The following is a 23,648-nucleotide window of genomic DNA, read 5'->3' as shown; positions in this document are numbered from 1 at the left end:
ACCTCCTTGCTGCATCTGCAATCCCAGCCTGTGATCACTATCGCAACATTGATGTTGGTCGCGATGGTTGCTCCTTTGGCCAAGCTAAGGCAGCTGAAGCTAACTGCAGCCTAGTTGGGTCCTGACAGATGTGAGGCCAGGAAATCTGCATCTACCAACGCAGACCCTGGCCTCGTCCCTCCTGGAAAACGGGAGTGAAACGCCCTCGTTTCCAGGAATGGTGGCTAGCCTCGGCCACGCACCCGCTCCGCCCCCCAAAAGCCACAGTATGTCAATCATGCTGCTGCTTGGGAAGATCTACGAGCAAGATCACAGGACCCGTTCTGAACTTGCGCAGACCACTCAACATCGTAGATGTGCACTAACCATGTGGTTAGCGTACATCTCTGTATCAGGCTCTCTGTTGCTAAGAGGGCAGGAAGAGTTGAACAGGCCTAGATGGGAGCAATGCCAACAAAAAAAGGGGCAAAATAAATTTTTGAAAAACCTTGCTGCACTGCCGGTGGAGCGGATTTAAAATGTACGGAGTGTTGAGAGGAGTGTGTCCTAGCTCCTCTCTAAATTGCAGTTTAACAATAGAGTTGCCCAGTATTTGTGGGCTACATGCAAAAGCAGACAGTATTTACTATGCATTTAAAAAAACAAAAAGATAAATGTATTTACACCCCTTGCATTGCAACCTGTTTTTTCCAGCTGCAAAGTGGCTTCTTTTATAAAGCTTTGCACTTAACATGGAGACACATTACTTCATGAATGTGAGCCTAAAGGCGCCCATACATCAGCAATCGATTGTGGCAATTCTGCAATTTGCAATCGTTTGTGTATAAAAATCTGCAGTGTATGGGCTTCACAGATCGCAGATTGCAACCAAAAAGTGATTGGAATTGTTGAATCAGATTGTCCAACATGTTGGATGTCACAGATCGATTGGGGCTGTAGATTGCTAGTGTATGGGCATGATAAGCAGATTTGCAGACCGTTACTAGTAAAATGATGGGCCTTTCAAGATTGGCAGGTCTGTGTTTGCTGCAATCGATCTGCAAATCACTGAAAGAAAACCTGTAATGTATGGGCGCAGATTGCTAGATTGGGAAATCCTAAAATCGGGCAATAAATCTTGAAATTGTTCAATTGTGGTTTTCAGATTGCTGATGTATGGGGGCCTAAACTCTATAATCTGGACCCCAAACAGTGCATGTTTTCCAGGTCTCCTCACAGGATCACAAGTGAAATAATTAGCTCCACCTGTGGATCTTTTAAAATGTGTCATTGAGTAATGAATGCACCTGTGCACCTGCTGGGTGACCTGCAAAACGTGAACTGTGTGGGGTCCTGAGGACCGAGTTTGAGAACCACTGTTCTAGAGGATTGGAAAACATCTGTATGCTACGATATTCCAATAGCGTTCCCGCTAGGCTGTTTTAGCGGGGTGCGGCGCCCTGCCCTCCTTCTGGAGGGCAAAAAGCACCCTGCCCTCCAGGAGGAGGGCAAAAAGCGCCCTGCCCTCACAGCCTGCGGGGGCCGTTCTCACCCGCGGGACGCAGTGTCCCGCGGGTGGAGAAACATGCGGTGTCCCGGTCACCGCCGGAGAATAGACGCCGGGCGCATGCGCCCGGCATCTATTCTCCCTTTCTGCAGCGCTTGGGGGCTGCCCGGCATGTCCGTAAGCGCCGGGCACGCCCACAAGTATGCCGAAAGGGGGCGTGTCTTATAGACACGCCCCCTTTTCATGACCACGCCCCCTTTTCGGGCGCACGCATAAGGTTGCCCTCTCTAGCTCCGGCGCCCTGCCTGCCGCCGGAGCTAGAGTTAACACTATTCCAAGTACCCTAAACTAGAAAAAATTGTTCTTTAAAAGACATTTTATTGAAAAAAATACATATCTTCCTGCTTCCAAAGATGTCTGCACCTGCATGTAGTGTGTGACTACCAGATAATTGCTAGATACTTATCCATTCTCTGGCTGTCTGCAGGTTTATCCCATTGTCTCCAAGCTCAAGCCTTCTTATACCCCTTTTACACCGGAGCTAAAACCTGGGTTATTGCAGGGTTAACTCGGGCACCTCCCTGGTGTAAAAGGGGAGAGAGTTGGATTGCTGGGTCGAGTGACCTGGCAATCCAACCCAGGTAAATAGCAGGGTTTAACACGGGCGCAGCCCGTGATACCCTGCTGTGAGAACAACGCACTCCGGGTCACGATGACCTGGAGTGCGCTGCTAGCCGGCCGATTGGTCCGGCTTCAGTGGCGCTTGGAGATGACGTCATCTCCAAGTGTCCACTTTCACGCCGGGAAAGCCGGGTCTATGCAGACCCGACTGCGGTATGAGTGGCGCCGACTCGAGAATATCCCAAGTCGGCGCCGGCTAAATTCCGGGTCTGATCTGGATAGGAACTCTGGGGGTCATTCAGACCCACTCGCGAGCGGCAGTACGCTCGCAAGTGGGTCGATGTTCCCCACTGCGCATGCACACGACGGAGGGAGCTCCGTCGTGTGCATGCGCGAGACCCGGCGAGCGAGGGGCTTTCCATCGCTCGGGGTCTCGCACCAAAGGGGGCGTGCTGTCGATGTTGATTGACAGCACGCCCCCTTTGGTGGGCGTGCCGGGGGCGTGCCTGCCAGACGGAGGCGTTCCCATGGGAACGCCTACCGTCTGAAGCCGGCCCCAATGACATCACTAGTGATGTCAGTTGGAGTGATTTTGGCTGTGATAGAGCCAAAATCACTCCAGGGCTTGTGGCTGGGAAACCCGACCGCAGGGTTTCCCTCGCAAGTCCGATGGTCGCGATGGTCAAGACCATCGCGACCGTCTTTTTGCACACTCGTATATGCTGTGGGTGGTGACCCACAGCTATACGAGCGTCCAGGAGGACGCTCCATTTTAATGGAGGAGGGCACTGAATCAGAGCGAGTGCTCTGGTCAGAGCATCTGGCTCTGAATCAGGCCCTCTGTTCCAACTCCGGGTCAGACCAGGAATTTTGGTGGAAAAGGGGTATTAGGTTCTCAAGCCAGTTAGTCACCATGCAGGAAGTGTTTCAGCAGCATGACCACAAATACCCAGAAGCGATTCAATGTGCCAGTGTCAGCGAGTTTCCCTCCTTCAAGTCAGTAACAAGCAGTTCAAGGAGTGGCAAAGGAAGTCCTTTGCCACTGTGTGTTTGTGATTACTGACTCTTCTGTGAATCACTACAATCACCAGGTTGACTATAACAGGGCTTGTATGTTGGAACAGTGATCTATGAGTGAATTGACTTTGTTGAATAGAGAGCAGCAAGATAATAGAAAACAACTACTTATACCCTTTTTGCACCACAGATAAAACCCGGGTTATTGCCGGATTAACCTGAGTTGCTGCTAGGTGTAAAAGGGGCCAGGGTTGGATTCCCAGGTCAAGTGACCCAGCAATCCAACTCGAGTAGTTTGCAGGGTTTAATACAGGAACGACCCATGTAACCCTGCAGTGTAAACGGGTAACCCGGATCGTCCGACCCGGGTGCCGTTTACAGGATGGAGCGTTCCGGATTTTCTGTAGCTTGGAGATGATGTCATCTCCAAGTGCTGGCAGACCAGTTCCGCTACACCCATGTGCAGTGTGAACAGCGCAGACCCAGGAATTGCCCGCGTTGGCGCCGCGGTCTTAAAATAATCTGTCCCAGATCTGACCCAGTTTGTACTTAAGTGGAAAAGAGGTATGTCAGAAAACTTTACATCCCCACTTCTAAAATGTAAAAACAGGACACGTTCAATACTTCCCCAGAGGAGGAGTGGAGGTGCTGTGCCATGTTAAGGTCCCCATACATCAGCAATCTGAAAACCACAATTGAACAATTTAAAGATGTATTGCCCAATGTTAGGATTTCCCAATCTAGCAATCTGTGCCCATACATTACAGATCTTTTTCAGTGATTTGAAGATCGATTGCAGAAAACACAGATCTTCCAATCTTGAAAAGCCTTTCATTTTACAAGTAACTGTCTGCAAATCTGCTGATCATGTCCATACACTAGCAATTTACAGCCCCAATCCAACTGTGAAATCCAACATGTTGGACAACCTGATTTAACAATTCCAATCACTTTTTGGTTGCAATCTGTGAAGGTCATACATTGCAGATTTTTATACACAATCGATTGCAAATTGCAGAATTGCCACAATCAATTGCTGATGTATGGGGGCCTTTAGATGCTTCTAATTTTCTTTTACTTTTATGCTTCATTGCACTATTGACCACAAACACTATTTTGCCTAGCACTTCAAGACACTGTGCTGTTCTGGTACTCACCCTATTTACCAAATGACTCTTTTAGTGTTTTTTTTTATCACTAGAACCACCTTCTTTCTGCTTGCTCTACCAGTTGGAGTACCACAGGGCTTGATGCTAGGCCATCTAGTATTCTCTATCTGTACCAGTTCCCTTTTGAAACTAATCTCCACTGTATTTAATTATCATCTCTATGGTATAGTACCCAAATCTATCCTCTCTTTATCTGTCATCACCTATGTTGGCCCGCATTAGAGAGGAGAGGATGGGACTGGGCAAAGCAGGGGCGAGCTGAGGTTACCTGGCATATATCAGGGAAGATCTACAAAGAATACCTTGAGAATGAACAGTGCAGGCATTTCACCATACAAAATAATGCGTATAACATGGAGGATTTCCATAATATTTTGCAATATAAGATTATCACACAATCACAGTATAGAGAAACCATACAGTAGAGTAGTATCAGCACCACCTGCAGTCACTTTAGTGTAACTTCTCTAGCAATATTAAGCCTGAAGCTACTGTTGCATTTCAACAACGTAGACTAGCAAAATCAGGGTAAATAAGCTTGATCACTGATCCACAAGAGACCCCACCCCTTTCTGTCCAGAATCATCCACTTTCTGGCCAAAACGGTGACAGGAAAGTTGGGCGGTACAGAATGCTTAACCCAGGGCCGTAACTAGGGTAGTGTGACCTGTAGCTGTATCATTCTCACTTGTAGCTTTCTCTTCTTTTATTCCTAGCATCTCCTGGCCTCCCGTATCTCTTAAAAAAAGAAAAAACCAAGATAACTACTGCACTAGTTAGTTAAGATAATGTATAAATATTAGTGAGGCCCCATATACTTAGAGTTATTGATAAATGCGAATAATAATATTATATTAATGTAGGGGGTGCAGCCTGATGACAATGAAAAACACATCCAAATATACCAAAGAAGAAGAATGTCTGTTACAGGCGCACAAAGAATAGTTAAAACATAACTTTTAATTCATCTTATAATAAACATATGTAACTGAAAAATCAACAGCGAAATATTAAAAGGAAACAGATGTCTCCAGACTATAGACAAACATATATAGTGTAGACTGGACTATAGAAAAAGTGTCAATAAAAGAGATATCAATAAAAGACTATGGCCCTGATTCAGAGCCGGACGCTCTGACCAGAGCGCTCGCTCTGAATCAGGGCCCACCTCCATTAATATGGAGCGTTCTCCTGGACGCTCGTATAGCTGTGGGTCACCACCCACAGCATATACGAGCGTGCAGGATGATGGTCGCGATGGTCTTGACCATCGAAACTGCGAGCAAAAGCCTGTGGTTGAGTTTTTCAACCGCAAGGCCAGGAGTGATTTTGGCTCTATCAGAGCCAAAATCACTCCCACTGACATCACTAGTGATGTCAGTGGGGCCGGCTTGAGACGGTAGGCGTTCCCTTGGGAACGCCTCCGTCTGGCAGGCACGCCCCCGACACGCCCACCAAAGGGGGCGTGCTGTCAGTCAACATCGACAGCACGCCCCCTTTGATGAGACACTCCGAGCGAAGGAAAGTCCTTCGCTCGTCGAGGCTCGCGCATGCGCACGACGGAGCTCCCTCCGTCGTGCGCATGCGCAGTGCAGACCATCGACCCACTTGCGAGCGGACAGCCGCTCGCGAGTGGGTCTGAATGAGGGCCTATATGTCCCACTGTGTGATAGATATATAATGTATGAATAATTCGTATTGTATTATGAGAGGGACTACACATCAAATTCTATATAATATATACTAATAGCAACAATGTTGTTGTGTGTCCAACTCTCAATAAATAAATGTAACCAAGTGAAAGTCTAAATGTAGCTCTTAATGTGGAACATTGCCACCATGTAGAGCAAAGTATACAAATACTATGAGTGATGAATCTAATCCTATTTGGACCAAAACCACTGAATAATATAATCAGTCATGAAATAGGGATAGATATATCAGTAAAAATATCCCTACATTGCTGCATACAGCGCTATGTAGAATTGAAGCCGCTAATAGCCCTGAGTGTCACGTGTGCGCTATATTATAGCGTACCCCTATTCACCAGCATGTATAATTTACATTGCCAGTAATTGTACTCCATAAGACAAAGTGTCATTGATAATATCAGGGGTATGAGGATATAATCCAATATGTATACACTTATAGAGTGGTTGCGTATGTTAAGTAATAAAAATAATCATTATAATGATCGCAATCACATTCTATCTCCGTATTGAAAGTCAATATAGGAGGGCTCTCCTTATTAAGCAGGTAAATGTTGTACAAATATAAAGTAGCTATATATATTTTTCAGTGCTTAGTAATATGCTGCTTTATACAACGGAGCGGCAAGATTTTCCAATACTGCGCATGGATTGTATAAAAAATAAGTTGATGGATATTACTTGTATGCTGCAACAAGTTAACCCCAGATGGTGAACATGAAGGTAAGTATTGTCAGGACGCTGATACTATCTATGTTATACAATTGTAAAGCAGCTGTATATATTCCAGTGCTTAGTAGTGTGCTGCTTTATACAGCGGAATGGCCAGACTTGCAGATACTGCGCATAAATTATATTAAATAAATCGATAGGTATTGCTGGTGTGCTGCAGCAAATTAACCCCAGATGGTGAACATAGAGGTAAGTATTGTCAGGACGCTAATACTGTCTATGATTTAAGCGTCTTGAATGTTCTGCATAGCTGTAATATCAGCTGTTCTTAACGTCTTGCTAAATTCATGTATAACTGGTCACAGAGTTTTAACATATAGACATCACATATATGGTTACTCGTCTTGTACATAAACAAACATAAGGTCACACAGCGGGACCTGCCGCCAACGCGCGTTTCACTGAGAATAGCTTTATCAAGGCTAACCAGATTGCTCTGTCTGATGGTCTAATATACGTAAGTATGTCCAATCCAAATTCGTTCTTAGAGTCACATGTCAATCCTCATCAGGTGCATACCACTCGTGCTAACCAAGCCAAATTACTATTCATGGAATACTCTAGATGCAAAGAATCCAAAGCACATTAATTAAGGATATTCCCCGTGAAAATAGTGAAATATAAATGTTGTCTAATAATTAAATGTAATGCATAATGATTACTGGCCAATAATATTAAATAATATATATATACTCTCCTCTATATATATATTTAAATCAGCATATCCATATTATTGAATCTTATATCAGGCAACAGGTAATCTTAGTGATATTATATATAAAAAATATATGTCATTGGATAAATCTTATTCACCCAATAATAAGTATGTGCAAAATATATGTAGCTAAATCCTTTTGGCTACAACTGATATTCTTCCTATTATGTATGTGAAATCTATATATAAATGAAATATAATGAATACAATATATGACTATAAAAATAAGTGGAAAAGAAAGTGCCAACCCATTATTAGTGTACTACAAATAAAATAAAAATCTATTAATCAATGTGTACCCCTACAAAAAAACAAAAAGAAAGAACCACACAATGCAAAGCAAAAATAATCTGTGAATAATGCCTATAATCAGTGACAAATATATATCAAAGATATAATAAATGTGCTACCTAAAATAAGTGTATAAGATATAGGTAATATATACCTATAAGGTCACCTAACTGAGTGCGTATTAATTAGTGTCATCTATAAAACATTGATAATATATATCTGTAACATGTTGTGTTCATCCCATACAAACATCAAAAGAAAATAATGATAATAACCCAAAAAATAACCAAAAGAAACATACTCTTATAGATGATACCTGTTAACAATAAATAATGTGGATCCAGTAATCATAAATATAAAGCATATTATAAATAATATCTATAGATGGTATAAATTAAAACTGCTCTACCTACTCCACTATTAGTTCACTATTGGGAAATGAATAAATGTGCTATTAAATGCGATATATAGAATGTCGATCCTATGATATCAATGCATCATACCATTATTTCTAAAGATATTTTGGTCATTATTATGACTAATAATGGAATCATTAATACCATCTTATTGGAAGAAATGGAATTGATATGTTCTTAACAAAAAAGCTAGGTAACTATTCCTCTCATTCCTTCCTCTTGGGGAGATAAGATCCATACTGAAAATCATAAATGTCGATCCTATGACATCATTGCATCATATCATTATTCCTAAAGGTATTATGGTCATAATTTAGACCAATAATGGGATCATTTATAGCATCTTATCAACCAAATATAGGGATTTGCAAGTTCTTATAAAAAAGCTGAATAACTATTCCCCTCATTCATTCCTCTTGGGGAAATGGAATCCATACTAAAAATCATTTTTGCCTCCCGTATCTCTTCCCTGGCCCTTTCCCCATGAGGCCATGGCCCTTTTTCGGGTTTCCTATCTAATGTCCCTATTTAAAAAATGGGGGGGGGGGGAGGGGAATTCAGGTGTTTTTTGGGCAGCGATAATTAGTGGGTGCCCGATGAAGCAATTAAAATGTTTTGGCACTCATTAGTTATCGGGCTCAAAAGTACTGGTAAACCCATCTGAAGTCCTGGTTAGGGTACCCAAATGTTAAAACCCAGACTTTTCATACATTTCTGCTCGCCATCTCAGTAGGCTTCCAGCAGAAATGTCGGCCCCGGCAGCTCGAGTGCTCGAATGGAGCAACAATTGAATTGCTCCATTTTGCGCCCATTAGTTAAGTCACCCAAAAATAACAATTGCATTCCCCACTTGAAGTCAGCCAGCCAGCCACAGAATTTGTGTCATTTATTTGTGTTACGAATTAAAGGGATGATATGGCAGGCCTATTACTAATGATAGTAATATATTGCGATATGGTTGTGTATAGATCCCCTTCAGTAAATGTACTGGACGTGACGTGGAGTGATGGTGGAAGTGCGGTTCCATGCCCTGACAGCGCCATTATTCTGTCTCAACTTTAGCATCTGGCCACCAATAGTAGAAATTTGTACCCTCACAGGCTTGCTTCGCTCACCACGCTTCGGGCACGGTGACTTGCTTCGCTTTCTGCAGCAGGGGCGTCTTTATAATGGGTGCAAGGTGTGCCGTGCACACGGGCCCCTGGGTCCAGGGGGGCCTACACCCTGCACCCATTGTTAATTATACTTACCTTTTTGCAGATTTCGGCATGCTGCTCAGCAGCGCCGGACCAGAGCTGCAGAGCAGAAAAAATTCACTGGGAAAATGGCAGCGGCCATTTTCCTGGTGACTCGCACATGCACAGAAAAGATGTCCCCAGGACAAAGGTGCGGGCTCCATTTTCCCAGAAACCAGCTCATGCCAGAATCTACTGCGCTTAGTGTGCTGACAGAGAAGGGGGCCCAAACTGAGGCTGCTACGGGCCCCTACTCTCTTATAAACACCCCTGCTCCACAGGTTTACTACTCCCACTTTATGTCCACTTGGATAGTAACTGATGACATCAGGGTACATCTACGGAAGGGGAACTATCTGCAACCATTGCGATATGGTAGAGCTTATTTCCTCTTCACGCTAGAGACCTGGAAGTGACGAGAGTGAGGGTGGAAGTGCAGTTGTATGCCCATGAAGGCCATCTAAAGAAGAATGTCGCTCGCCTTGCTTTGGGCTCGGTGGCTCGCCACAAGTTTATATTCCCCCTCTATCCACACATGGATGGTAGGGAATGACGTTGGACAGTAGCTGATGACATCAGGGTCCTCTCCGCGAAGGGAATCTAGTCACTACCATTGCAATATAAGTAAAACAGAGCTTTATCCAAACCGGTCTATTTATATAAGATCAAAAAGAAAACATTAATAGAAAGAGAAAAATTTGCAGGCGCAAAAGAGGAATAGCTGAGGCTAAGGCATTGGTAAAGGAGTTTGTTTCTACTATATCAGTGGTTCCCAAACTTTTTTGAATCACGGCGCCCTCGTGCATCAGCATTGTTTTCACCCCTAAGCCAAAAGTTTGTTATTGAGAAATTAAGAAAAATGTAGTGAAGTAGTATAGTGAAGTAAATTGTGCTGACCTGTCATCCTTAGGTTTGGTTATATAGTGGTGGACAGGTTTGTGCTTCTGTTTGTCCACATATTTACATTACATTGACCATAAAAAATTTTATTTGATGCTGGACCACCAACCTGAGGCACCCCTGCAAGTGTCCCAAGGCACCCCAGGGTGCCGCGGCGCACAGTGTGGGAACCACTGTACTATATAATAAAAAATGTCACTTCGCGCACACATAGGCCCTCATTCAGAGCCGTACGCTCTGAGCAGAGCGCACGCTCTGAATGAGGGCCGGGCTCCATTTTCATGGAGCGTCCTCCTGGACGCTCGTATAGCTGTGGGTCACCACCCACAGGCTATACGAGCGTGCTTTGTGATGGCCGCGATGGTCGAGACCATCGCGACCATCGAAATTGCGAGCCGGAGCCTGCGGTTGAGGTTTTCAACCGCAAGCTCCGGAGTGATTTTGGCTCTATCAGAGCCAAAATCACTCCCACTGACATCACTAGTGATGTCAGTGGGCCGGCTTCTGACGGGAGGCGTTCCCGTGGGAACGCCCCCGTCAGGGAGGCACGCCCCCGGCACGCCCACCAAAGGGGGCGTGCTGTCAATCAACATTGACAGCACGCCCCCTTTGATCGGACACAACGAGCGAAGGACTTTCCTTCGCTCGTCGCGTCTGGCGCATGCGCACGACGGAGCTCCCTCCGTCGTGCGCATGCTCAGTGCATAACATCGACCCACTTGCGAGCGGACAGCCGCTCGCGAGTGGGTCTGAATCAGGCCCATAGTCTTCAGGACAGAGGCTTATAGTTTGGGTTTGCCCACATCAAACATGGCCGTCAGATAGCTTTCTACTAGTGCAGCTGCCGCACATAGTGAAAGTCAGCGCTCGTAAATCACATGACATGCACGCGAACTAGCCCTGACAAACTACGTTTCCCATAGTCCGTTGCCAGCGTAACACTCCCCCTCGCGCATGCGTAGTCAGTGAAGTCCTTGATCCAGAGAAGCCCAGGCTGGGAGCAGAGTGAGCCTGATACGGAAAGAAAATGTTAAGCTGGAGCCGCGTGTATTGCACCTTAAGTAAGGTAAAGAGAAAGTCTGAGTGGGCAGGAACAGCAGCAGGTCCGCTGATGCCTCCCTATCCAGTGCACAGTCACAATCCTGCCCCAAATGTCAGTGTGTGGATGACAGCCTGGGCCTAGGAGACAAGCAGCCCTGTGCCTGCACCTGGGAGACCAACTAATAACTGACCTTCACTTCTTATGTACAGCAACATTACAACAAGCCCCCCACTGACATACACGTGTGATCCTGTACTACCTGAGTCTCGTGTTACACTGCTACAGAATCAGTCACTCTATGGTTTCCCTTACTAAGTTGTGAATCTGACAAAACCCATTACCACTGTAAACCGAACAGGAAAGCTGGTTTAAGTCTTTGGTAGATCTGGGGCTCTTAAAACACCAGGACCCCTATGGTTTAAAATTAAGAGCATAGTGTCGTGCGGTGGGTGGGTGTCGCCTGCGTGTCCTCAAATTGTATGGATCCATACAGTGTGTCTGTGTGAGACTGATAGACATGCAAGAAAATGAACGAGTTAGATTCCATCTGGAATAGACGGCACACACCAATGGGAACAGTAGTACCGGGTCCAAGTCACCCTGTGAGAGAAGGGGGCCCAAGGCATGTGCTTCCTGTCACTCCTCCTTACTTTGGAAGAGTATAAAACCCTTTCAGTAGCAGTACCTAAAGTGACGTGAGTGAGGGCGGAAGTGGAGGTTTCTGCCCACACTTTCCAGGAAAATAAAGTCGTCCCCTTGCAGGCTCGCCATGTTGTGGGCATGGTGGCTTGCTCGCCACAAGAATATATTCCCCCTCTATGCCCACTTGGATGGTAGGGAATGACGTTGGACACTGGCTGATGATGTCATCGTACAGAAACGGAAGGGGATCTATCTTATTCCCCCTTACTATGACTATGCAACTTCAACAAGCTCAAGGTGACAACCTTCTCTAGGTGTTGCACAGTTCACTAATACTGTGAGTTCAGTAAACACTATGATGTGAGCACCTTTTCCAGGTTCCCAAAATACATTTTTGTGAATAGCACACACGCATGCTTATGTTGTTGTATAGGGCATTATGCATGCTGTCATTCGATTGGGTGTGTAAGGACCGGTAATCTCTTTATTATCATTATAGTTGATTTTTAAAGAGAAACTTTTTTTTTTCCTTTACAAAAGCCAGCACTCTGCGTACAGACTATGGGGCCATGCAGCTACTTGCACCAATTTATAGCAGTCGTTTTTAGAATGGAAATCAGGTAGAAACTATAGCAAACGTTTGTCGGAGGATCTAGCTGCAGTATTTAATAGGGTAATATTATTAAATGCAAAACCAGGAGTGTTTTACATTTAATATTATTGTCCCTTTAAATCTCACAGCTAGATCCACTGACCTGCAGCTTTAAAAAGCTGCAACAGTAAATATACTATGCGTTTCAGAGTGTATTTCCTGGTGCTCCTTAGGTGAGGGCGAAGCAGCTCAGTCAGATTATTGTGTTTAACTGGTTGTGAGAATTTAAATGTAATGTAAATTTAGTAAATAGACATCAAGGGTGAAGAATTAATAATAAAAAAACTTTTTTCTTCTAACAATAATGATTTTTTTTTTTTTAAATGTGAAACTGTTTAGAGGACTCCATTCAGTTGTGTCACACCGGGGCTGAAAACGACATGTGCTGTACCACTCCGAACCTACGCAGACCAAGCATGTAAGTTATGTGGATTGTCAACTTATGTATGTGGATACATTATTATTTTTCATGGTGTTTTGTAATTTTGTGGCCCTTGAAAGAAAACTCTGCTTGCAATGTTGTACACGTTGATCTTTATGCTTTTTTATTTTATTTCAAAAGTGTCTGTGATTGTGTTCTGCTGCCAATACTTCTTTGTTTTGTTGGTGCTTCTTTGACAGTCATTTGTTATGTAACTATCCTCTTTGCTGTCTGTCAGTAAACGTTCATATTCGAATAGCTTCTTTTTAATTATTACTTGCATCCAGACAGCACTGGCTGGAGTAGGAGAAAGGCTGTGTCTGTCAGGCAGCAAGTGAGAGATGTGAGGAGGACAGAGTCTCCATCCAGTTCTCACTGTGCAACTGTTATGGTGCGTACACACTGGGCGATTAAAGTGGACGACTGAACGATAACGATATCGTTATCGTTCAGTCGTCCACTTTATCGTCCATTTTTAAGCCCAAAAAGATGAACAATGACGACGACGCGCGTTCCCACGGGTCGTTCGTCATCATCGTTCATCGGGCTGACATGCAGGCCAACCTGACGATCTCGTCAGGTTGCTGCATGTCAGGGAATGGGGGAGAGAGCCCGGCGCTGAACGATATCGTTAATGATATCATTCAGCGGCTGTGCTCAATGTCATAAACGACATTGAGCACAGCCTGCCGGGGACACTAGACGATATCGCTCAGGGAGCATATCGTCTAGTGTGTATGCACCTTTAGACTGACTGATTAGCTGATTATATAATAGATATAAATGCTGTACAGTAAATACTGTACTTAGATTGGTGTTCTACTGTTGATTTGTAAGGCACAACAATACTCTGCGTCAGAGCCGTAACTAGACTTTTTGGTGCCCTGTGCCAGAGAGATCATTGGCGCCCCCAATTCTAATGGGGATGGGAAGATAAACATTCATGACACAGATGGGGTAGACAGGGAGGAAGGAGCATGTAGCAGCGGGTTTGTATGAGAGCTGGAAGGCTTTAATGAAGTACTAGGTCTTGAGAGCCCGTTTGAAGATTTGTATAGAGATGGGGAGAAAGTTCCAGAGGATGAGGGCAGCCCAGGCAAAATCTTGGAGGCGAGAGTGGAAGGAAGTAATCAGTTGGCATGAAAGGCGGTATGCATTTGTTGAGCGAAGAGGGCGGACAGGAGAGTAAAGGGAGATGAGTTCAGAGATGTAAATAGGAGAGAAATGGGTGAGGGCTTTGTAAGTTGGTGTAAGAACCTTGAATTGGGTTCTGAAGGGAAGGGGAGCCAGTGGAGGGCTTGTAGGAGTGGGGAGGAAGATGTAGAACGTTTGGAGAGTAAGATGAGCCAAGCAGTTTTTGCTTTGTTCTTTGTACTACAGTTTTAAAAAAAAAAGTGAATTAGTACAGTGAAAATATTGATGCCAGTGGGTATGAGTTCTATTATGATGGCCCACTGACCTACTAGTGGGATGGAATTTATATTTGACTTTATGGGCCACACCAAATAATTGCTTTCCCTTTAAGCATCAGTATATGATACCATCTGTAACCCTAGAATATTCAAAATCATAACTTCCTTGCATGATAAAAGAACAGAGGTTTAGGCTGAGTGCATGCTGACATTTTCTTTAGTCTATAATTTGTAAACTTACGAGCTGGACCCTCTTACCTCTTTGTCTGTCTTCTATTACGGAATCTGTATGTAATGCCGCCGGGTATATTGCCGGCGGACTAAATACCGTCGCTGGAAGCCCGAACCGTCATGATCCCGACTGGGGCTGGTAACTCCTAACCCTCCCTTAGTGGTGCCTGACCCTAACCTCCCCCCGTGGTGCCTAAACCTAACCCTCGCAGGGGTGTGCCTAACCTCCTCTTCCCACCTGGGGGTGTCTAAAGCTAACACTCCCCGTACCACACCGCGCCTAACTGCGAACAATCCCCGCTTACCTTCGTTCGGGATGCCGGGTGTCGAAATTTTTGTGTCTGGCTAAAGGTAGGCGCCGGGATTTAGACGCCTATCTTTAGTACAGAGTCAGGCTGCCAGCGTCGGGATTCTGGACGCCGGTAAATTAACTGGATCCCTTTTATTACCCAGTCTTGTTTTAAATCTGTTTTGTTACCAATTGCAAAGGATTATGCTGGTGCTATACACCCATCAGCCACAACATTTTCAACCCCTGCCTAATATAGTGTAGGTCCTTCTTGTGCCACTATATCATCTCTGACCTATTGAGGCATGGACTCCACAAGACCTTTGAAGGTGTCCTGTGGTATCTGGCTCCAAGACGAGCAGCAGATCCTTTAAGTCCAGTAAGTTGCGAGGTGGGTCCTCCATGGCTCGGTCTTCCCCATTAATATTTGGTTGTCGGGGTTTAATTCCTTCATACAATCTACACAAACCATCTCTGCGACTGAACTAATGTGGGTCGACAGCGTTTGGAATAGGTGGAGAATTCTTGGCAGCACGTTTTGTTTTTTCGATCACTGCTATCTTTTGTAACCACAAATTGAACAGTTTGTGCCACCTGAATTTGGCAACTTTTATGGAGGACAGGACTAGGGCATAGTTTTTATTTTTATAGAGCGTGTAACAGCCGCATATAGTTTAGATCCCCATTTATTTTTGGTTGGGTTTACAAGCTAAATTTCAGTTGATTCCCTAGAGTTTAAGGAGGGGGAATGACAAGTAGAAGAAGAGGATAGCATTTGTTTTTGGGCAGTTCACTTTATAGCCTCTGGTTGACCCACACGTGTGCGAATTCTATGTAGATTTGGGGAGAGGGGATTGTGCATTGGGTATTCTCGTCAAACAGACATATATTGTATTTTTCTGTACTTCCCTTTGATGTCTTAAAGAATCTTTATTTCCAGGGGCACAATTTGCAATACTTGTTTTAAGTATTTGTAAATGTATGATTTAGCCCCAGAAACACAACATCGATGTTGATTAATTTTGATCGATTTTACATCGTTTAATATCGACCTTTATTAATTATACCCCAAGTCTTCTTTCTTGAGATTTGTGTTTGCCATTATATAGCACATTGTAAAGAAATCCCATATGTGCATTACACTTTGTATGAATTCATTCTGAGGGTTCATGCTGTATTATCAGAGTAGAATGTTCTACTGCATATACCTTCTTGACCTATTAGTGTGTGACAAATGAACATGTCATACAGTAGATTATTAATAACTGCCTACCTGATTGACCTTATCTTCTATTTTTCTGAAGGTGTTTTCTTTTTGTGAATATGTATAGTGTGTGGCTGTTATACATATATCTTCTTTATGTCTTTAAGTGGATGCAGATATTACAGTGGTTGGCTCTGGGCCAGGAGGTTATGTTGCTGCTATTAAAGCTGCCCAGCTGGGCTTCCAGGTGAGTTATAAGATGCAATATATGTGCAGTCTGTAACTTTACACAACATATGGTGCACTTCTCTAATGTACAACATGAAGCATACAGTATATGAATATTTATGAAGCGGGTCACCTGGTATGATGACTATGAATGTAACGTTACTGGTTTACATATTTTCAACAGTAATATACTGATGTGTTCCCACTTTTCAGTTTATATATGCTTTTTGGTAAGTGTGTGTGCGAAAATAAAATAAAACAAACTACCCCATCCCTGACCCTCCCTGTATAAACTACAAAAAAAACAAAACAAACAAAAAAAAAACTAATAATCCTAAGAAAACTCAATTTAGAGCAGAGAGTAACGAGGGAATAGGAAATATATATCCTACTGCTATATTCAGCAGAGATCTCCCTATAAATAGAACTGTAATCGGTCCCCTGGTGAGTCAATCGCTTAAACATAAACTAATCCCAAAATCGCACAATACATTGAGATGAAACAGACAGCATACATTTTACATTGTAAGCTGATGGAGCTTATCAAATGGTTAAAGAATATACACAATACATTTTCAAGTATTAATTTCAACGAGGAGCGTGAGGCTCATGCTCCAACCAGGCCTCTGCATCTTTGGGGCTAGCAAAGAAGTGGGTGTTATCATGTACTACTCGCAGTCTTGCAGGAAATAGCATGGCGTACTGGATGTTACAGTCACCGAGTTTGCGTTTGAATTGTAGGAATTGTGAACGACTCTTTTGCACCTCCAAGGCGGAATCGGGATAAATTTAAATGGAATGATTTTCAAATTGTAATGGACCTTTAGTGCGGGCCAGTTGGAGAACAGTGTCCCGATCTTTAAAATGTAGCATACGGGCAATGAAGATTCTAGCAGGAGCACCAGGTGGAGCAGCCCTAGAAGGGAGCCTGTGGGCATGTTCCACAGCAAATTGCGGACTGAACGCTTCTCGGGAGAATAGATGAATTAGCCAGTACTCAAGAAATTTCTCCGGCGCCGAGCCCTCAGCCCGCTCAGGAAGCCCAACAGTACGGATATTATTATGCCGGAGCCGTCCCTCAACATCTGAAAATGTAGCCTGGATGGACACAACTTGTGAAGATAGATCCTCAACCCTACGCTTTAAGGGCAAAGTAATATCCTCTAGATCAGAAATGCGGTGCTCTGTTTCGCCAACTCTCTCCCTTATTTTCTGCGTATCCTAACGGAGTAAGGACACGTCGATTTGCACCTGTCCAATTTTATCAGTAACTCTTTGCTTGGACGTGGATATAGCATGTAGAATTTGTTGAGTAGAGTGTGATGCACCATTAGGGTCCGCATCGCCCTCAGCGGACAAAGGTGAAGGGACATCAGCAGCACCCTGACTAGATGATTGATGCACCTGAGAATTTCTGGCATACATTTCTAGTCTGGCAGCCGCTCCAGCGGGAGCACCAGTTTTCCCCATGGCAAAACTAATACTATGAGGAGTGGATGGTAGTAGCAGGAATTTACAATAAGGCAAGTACTGTGTAATCCAGTGACCACTTAGCTGATAAGGTCGATGTTGAGAATTTCTTCTTCTGCCATTAAGTGCTGCAACATAGAGACATGAAGGAAAAATGGTTCCAGACCCAGAGGTCAGGATAAGGCCCAGAATTTTTACATCTTTTATTAGATAAAGTTATTGCAAGAGTTTTTAATCTGTAAATATAATTTCTTTCTGTGTAGATCCTCTAAGGCTGTGAAAAAGGCAGGGTCCTGGAATGGCAACAAAGCCAACCAAGAAACATAAGACTTAGTTGTCCTGTATTAGATAAGCATGTCCTCGATGCTTTGTGTTACACAATTTGTTAAAGTTGTGCTGAAACTGAACAAGGACCTTCTGCCCAGACAGCAGAAATAAGACCGATAGTTAAACGTGATATTGGTAGATACTTTTGTTACCAAAGAAGATTTAAAACAATTTAGGATCAAGAGATTGAGGACTTTTGGAAGGATATACAGTAGATGTGTCTTTGGCTGAAGAGAGAGTTTAGTCAGTTGAATCTGAGTGCTCTTGGTGTTTTCGGAGGAACGTTCCTTTAATAAAGATTTGGTAGATAGTTTGCTAAAAGCGGTTTAGAAAATGATGCTATTGACTGTGTCCGAGAAGAACATCAATTGCAGGACATGCTTTTTTAAATAGTCAAGAGGGGATGTGATTGGAAATATGTATTCAAGATGGTCTGATAAGAAGTGAGTTGTTGAAGATTGTACAATATATGCAGGTTGCCCCAAACTTTTCAGCCAGATTGATGGCATCAGCAGTGTCTGTGAAAATGGCTTTATGGTTATGGCCTTGATTGCAGATCCATACTCAAAAAGTTAGTAGGTGTCTTTGCTGTTTGAAGGTGAATAACTCTTTGGACATTATTTACATGCACTAATCCAGCAATCTGAAAAAACAATCCATCTACTGTATAAGAGCAATATTAGATTTCCTGTAGGATGTATTGGGCAGCAGGGTACTAGTCAGCACCCCTAAAGTTCTGGTTACAGGTCTAGTCGCACTGACCACAAAAATGTATAGAATTATATTTGTTCAGGCCGTAAAAATCATTAGGTCCATCTTTAAATATCCTTTAGCACCATGAGATCTTATTTTAGTTAATGAATACTCCTTTGAGCCATTGAGTAAAGTAGTTCAAAAGTGACATACTTCAAAGGTAGCGTTCATAGTAGTATTTACATCAGCAAGGAGGGTGTCTGAGTTGCAAGCAGTTCTGGGTAGAAGACCCGTTTCTCAAAATATATTGGGATAAAGTAGTACTTTTCCAAACATAGTTTTACAGTTTGATATGAATGAAGAGATTGGGATGCCATCATTTTACACAAAAACTAAAGGGTGAAGGCATTGCACTAGACTTAGTGAGAGCCTTTTAGGTTGGAATCTGTATGATTTACCGTAGAACCCCTGGCCGGCGGTTCAAATCCCGACAGCGGTAGCCCGAACAGGATGAAAATCCTGATCGTCCCCAGGTAAGTATTCACTAACCTATTCCCCCACCCTAACCCTCCTTAGGGGTGCCTAAACCTAACCCCCCCCTTCCCCGCCACCTAAACCTAACCCTAACTTCCCCACGGGGGTGCCTTTCCCCAACCCTCCCTCCCCCTAGCCTAACCCTAACCTCCCGGGGGGTGCCTAGCCCTAACCTCCTGGGGGGTGCCTAACCCTAAACCCCCCCCCCCCCCCCCGGGAGCCATAAACGTAACCCTTCCCCCCTGCGGCTGTCCGCAGCGGCGCCCGGTATCACTTCGATCGGGATGCCGGTCTCCCAGGGTCGGTAAAATGACAGGCGTCTAGATGTAGACTCCGGTCATTTAACCCTCGCCAGGATTAAACAGTCGATAAGCCGGCTGTCAAGATTAGGTCCGCTGGCTTCCCGACTGCATACCTTTAGGTTACTTACCGGCCCCTTTCGGGATCTTCACCATCGCCGGCATCCCGTCTGCCGGTATATCATACCTATTCCACCCATTCATGTATACTGCCAGGTAGGAGGAAGAGGAAACTGATAAGCAGGTTTCCTTACTCTTCCATGGCAGCATACTGATGGCCTGCACTTGTACGTCCAGTAAATGTGATAACTCACTCCAATTACTTTTTTGTCCTTTGCTCATTAGGCTAATTAAACAAGGTAACAATTGTGATGAACTGCTATAAATAATTTACATTTATTTGTTGATTTGAATTTGACTGGCATTAAATGAAACTTTATTTACTTTTAGACTGTTTGTGTGGAAAAAAATGAAACTCTCGGTGGAACCTGCTTAAACGTTGGCTGTATTCCATCAAAGGTATGTAGAGGACAACTGTATTGTTAGTTGGGTATATGTAAAACACATCATGACGGCATTTAGTATTTTTTTTCTGTTTTTTTATTTACTGATTACTTTTTATTTATTTTAGGAGAAACTGTAAATACTAACAAAGGAGTAAAGGAAGGGGAAAGACTAGGGAAAGGGGTATAGGTATGTGTATATATTATATGTCCAGCTACATAGCATGTAAGGGAAAGGTTACTGGAAAGTTCTGTAGATGGACCATGTTAGGTGATAATATAAAATCAAACCCCATTACCTGTTTTATTAAATTAGACACATCTTCCCATATGGGCTTTGTAACAGCCTTATCTTGTGGCGTTTACTTGGGGATTAATTACATTCTGTGAATCCTTTTTTTAACACTTCAGAGTGGGTGATTATTTGTTTTTATATAGTTTATGGCTACTTCTGATTATTTGTTCTGACTGTTCAGTAAAAACGATGTTTAAGTCTCTCTTTTTAATTGTGATGCAGATTTAAATTATATTGGGCTATTTCGATGTTAAGCTACAACTATACCAAAAGGTAATCTCCCTTTATGATTTTGAGAGAACTCTGGACTTTATTGAAGATGTGGATATTTCACTTTGTCCTGTAATGTTAGCATTGCTAAGTTATTTATAAAAGTCATGTAGTGTGTTTTGGAGGTTCTCCTTGATCTGGACAAAGATTACCGACCTCCTCATACAGGACTTTGAGGGTTATAATGCTGTTATTATTTCAATAGTGTAAATATATATTCTTAATGAATTTTGCTTAAATGAATTAACGTGGATAGGATATGGTGCATCTTAGGCACTCCACCATGGGTAGCGATTCCAAGACTTTTGTATAGTACTGATTTATTTATTTAGCGTCTGTTGCATTTTAGCCACATCCAAAGTCGCTTACAGTATTTTTGGGCACATGGAGCAGCATAGTAGTAAAATCTGACACGTGCCAAACAGGGCTATTTGTATGTGGACTCCCCATTGTTTATTTCAAAGTCATTGCTTAACACTTGTGTTGAGGGACCTGAATATAGAGTCAAAACTGATTTCAGAAATTTTACCTGGAAATTCTAAATTCCCTAATAGTTCTGTTCTGTACTAGTTGGGTACGGTATGCTGGCGCTCGGGATCCTGGCAGTCAGAATCCTGACGCCAGCATCCAACAGGGTTATGATACCGACACCTCTCGGTAAGTATCCTACCCCTAACCCCACCACTCCCCCTAGTGCCCAACCCTAACCCTCCCCGTCACCCCACTACTTATCATCAAGATGCAGGTGCCGGGATTCTGACTGGTGTCGGGATTCCGGTGCCGGCATACCAAAAGCCGGGATTTCAGCTACATCTCTTCTCTACAACCGGTGCAATCTATCAATTGCAGTATCTGCCTACAGAGAAAGCAACAGTTATGGCTTATGTTTCTTAATATGCTATTCCAAAATTAAAGACCTGTCTAGTTTTGACTGGAGCCTGTCTCTCAATGATAAACCTAACCTGATCTGATTACTAGGCTAGGAATACATATTCTGTTTGCAATCTGTTTCGCATAGATTTTAATCTTAGTTTACAAGTGCAATTGGACGATAGTTCAAAAGAGCAACCAGCCCCGGGCTTTAGTGGCTCAGTACTGTTTGCGCAAAATACGGGGGACAAACGACGTAGGGGTCCCCCATATTTATGCATAACCAGTACTGGGCTAGTCTGAGCCAGCCCTGGTTGCTAAAATACAGGGGACAAACGACGTAGGGGTTCCCCGTATTTTGTGCAACCATCACTGGGCTCTGATCCTGTCCTGGTTCTTGAAATACAGGGGAAAAAAATTAGTAGGGTCCACCTATATTTACTAGCACCAGCACCGGACTTTTTCTAACGGGGGGCTAATGCCACAGCCAGGGGAGCCCTCGTATTTTGCACAACCAGCACTGGGCCACTAAAGCCCGGGGCTGGATGCACTTTTGGGGGAGGGGGGGCGGAGCGGCATGCATGCATCACAGATATCCCTGATCCATGCAAGCATCTGTCTGCTATTCTGCACGATCTAAAGATCAGCAAATCTTTAGAACGTGCACAATAGACCTTGTGACACATCGTGCACCTTTTGCTGCTCATCGTGTCCTGGAGTGCCGGGGAGAGTTCAAGGGAAATTACTCACGATATTGCATGGTGAGCACATCCTCTAGTGCAGTGATTTCCGACCTCGGTCCTCACGGCATCCTAACAGTCCTGGTTTTAGGGATATCCATGATTGTGCACAGATGGTTTAATCAATATAAAACCTGGACTGTTAGTGTGCCTTGAGGACCATGGTTGGGAACCACTGGTCTAGTGTGTATGCATAAAGGAATAGCTCACATAGACCTTGATTTATTATTCATACTTATTTCTGTTTTTAGCCAGCTCCCTTCTGAGATTACTGGCTTCAAATATACTTGCATTTCCAAGTTTAGGAAATATTTGATTTAAAAGAAAAAAAAAAAAAAAGTGCCTTTCATATTTGTTACATAGAATGGGTGTATAGCTGTCTCCTGAGTACCTTTTTCATATCATGGTTGGGTCTTGTGTTATTCTAAGGAGTAGATTTTTTTTTTTTTTTTTTATTCTAAATCTTTTTGCATTTACTCAGCTTTCTTAATTTTGGCTGCTGCCTGATATATTGGTTACCTCTGCTGACTGACGTCAGTGTAGACCAGTGGTTCTCAAACTCAATCCTCAGGACCCCACACAGGTCACGTTTTCCAGGTCACCTAGCAGGTGCACAGGTGTATTCATTACTCCTTGATACATTTTAAAAGATCCACAGGTGGAGATAATTATTTCACTTGTGATTCTGTGAGGAGACCTGGAAAACATGCACTGTTTGGGGTCCTGATACTAAGAGGGGTATTCAATATGAAACATTAACGTTTCATATCGGAGTTTTTACCTGCGTTAAAGTATCGGGTGCGCCCGCTTACCCCGTATTTAATGTGAAATTAACGAAGACGGGAGACTCCAAAGTTGGATTTGCGTAAAGTTACAAATTTTTCCTTAAAAAAATTGTAAAACCATGGGGGATCACTATGGGTACCCCCGTTTTAGCCTGTAATTGAAAGTTGGGGATTTAAATAGCCGCAGCAGGTGTTTTTTCCCGACATTGAAGAAGTGATGCAGAAGAGCACTTAGGTTATTTTTTTTCGTTTTTTAAGTGGTCCCATCAAATTTGGGGTACATGAAAATGGGTACTAGCATATTTTTAAGTCCCTAAAGTAAGTTTTAAAAAATTCTGCAATTGTGCACCTGCCGCTATAAATCTATTCTAGAAAACACCTGCCGCATACTTGCAGAACAGCCCTGAACCTATTTCCCTATTTTTAAACAATTTATTCCCTTTTTTTTTT

General features: G+C 43.4%; 1 protein-coding gene across 1 annotated transcript in view; it reads left to right on the top strand.

Annotated features, from left to right (window-relative positions):
- Positions 1 to 11,231: 11,231 nt before the first annotated feature.
- The window catches only part of DLD (dihydrolipoamide dehydrogenase), a 35,137-nt gene continuing 22,720 nt past the window's right edge, over positions 11,232 to 23,648 (top strand). Inside the window, exons 1-4 of the mRNA XM_088480196.1 lie at positions 11,232 to 11,357; positions 12,967 to 13,045; positions 16,352 to 16,431; positions 20,186 to 20,254. Coding sequence (XP_088336322.1) covers positions 11,319 to 11,357; positions 12,967 to 13,045; positions 16,352 to 16,431; positions 20,186 to 20,254 — 267 coding nt within the window. The 5' untranslated portion in view covers positions 11,232 to 11,318. The remainder of the gene's footprint in view (positions 11,358 to 12,966; positions 13,046 to 16,351; positions 16,432 to 20,185; positions 20,255 to 23,648) is intronic.

Source organism: Taudactylus pleione, unplaced genomic scaffold (assembly GCF_031769625.1).
Source record: "Taudactylus pleione unplaced genomic scaffold, aTauple2 ptg000251l, whole genome shotgun sequence".
In the NCBI taxonomy this organism is placed as follows: Eukaryota; Metazoa; Chordata; class Amphibia; order Anura; family Myobatrachidae; genus Taudactylus; species Taudactylus pleione.
The sequence above is the reverse complement of the archived record's forward strand: the minus strand, read 5'-3'. Positions and strand labels throughout refer to the sequence as shown.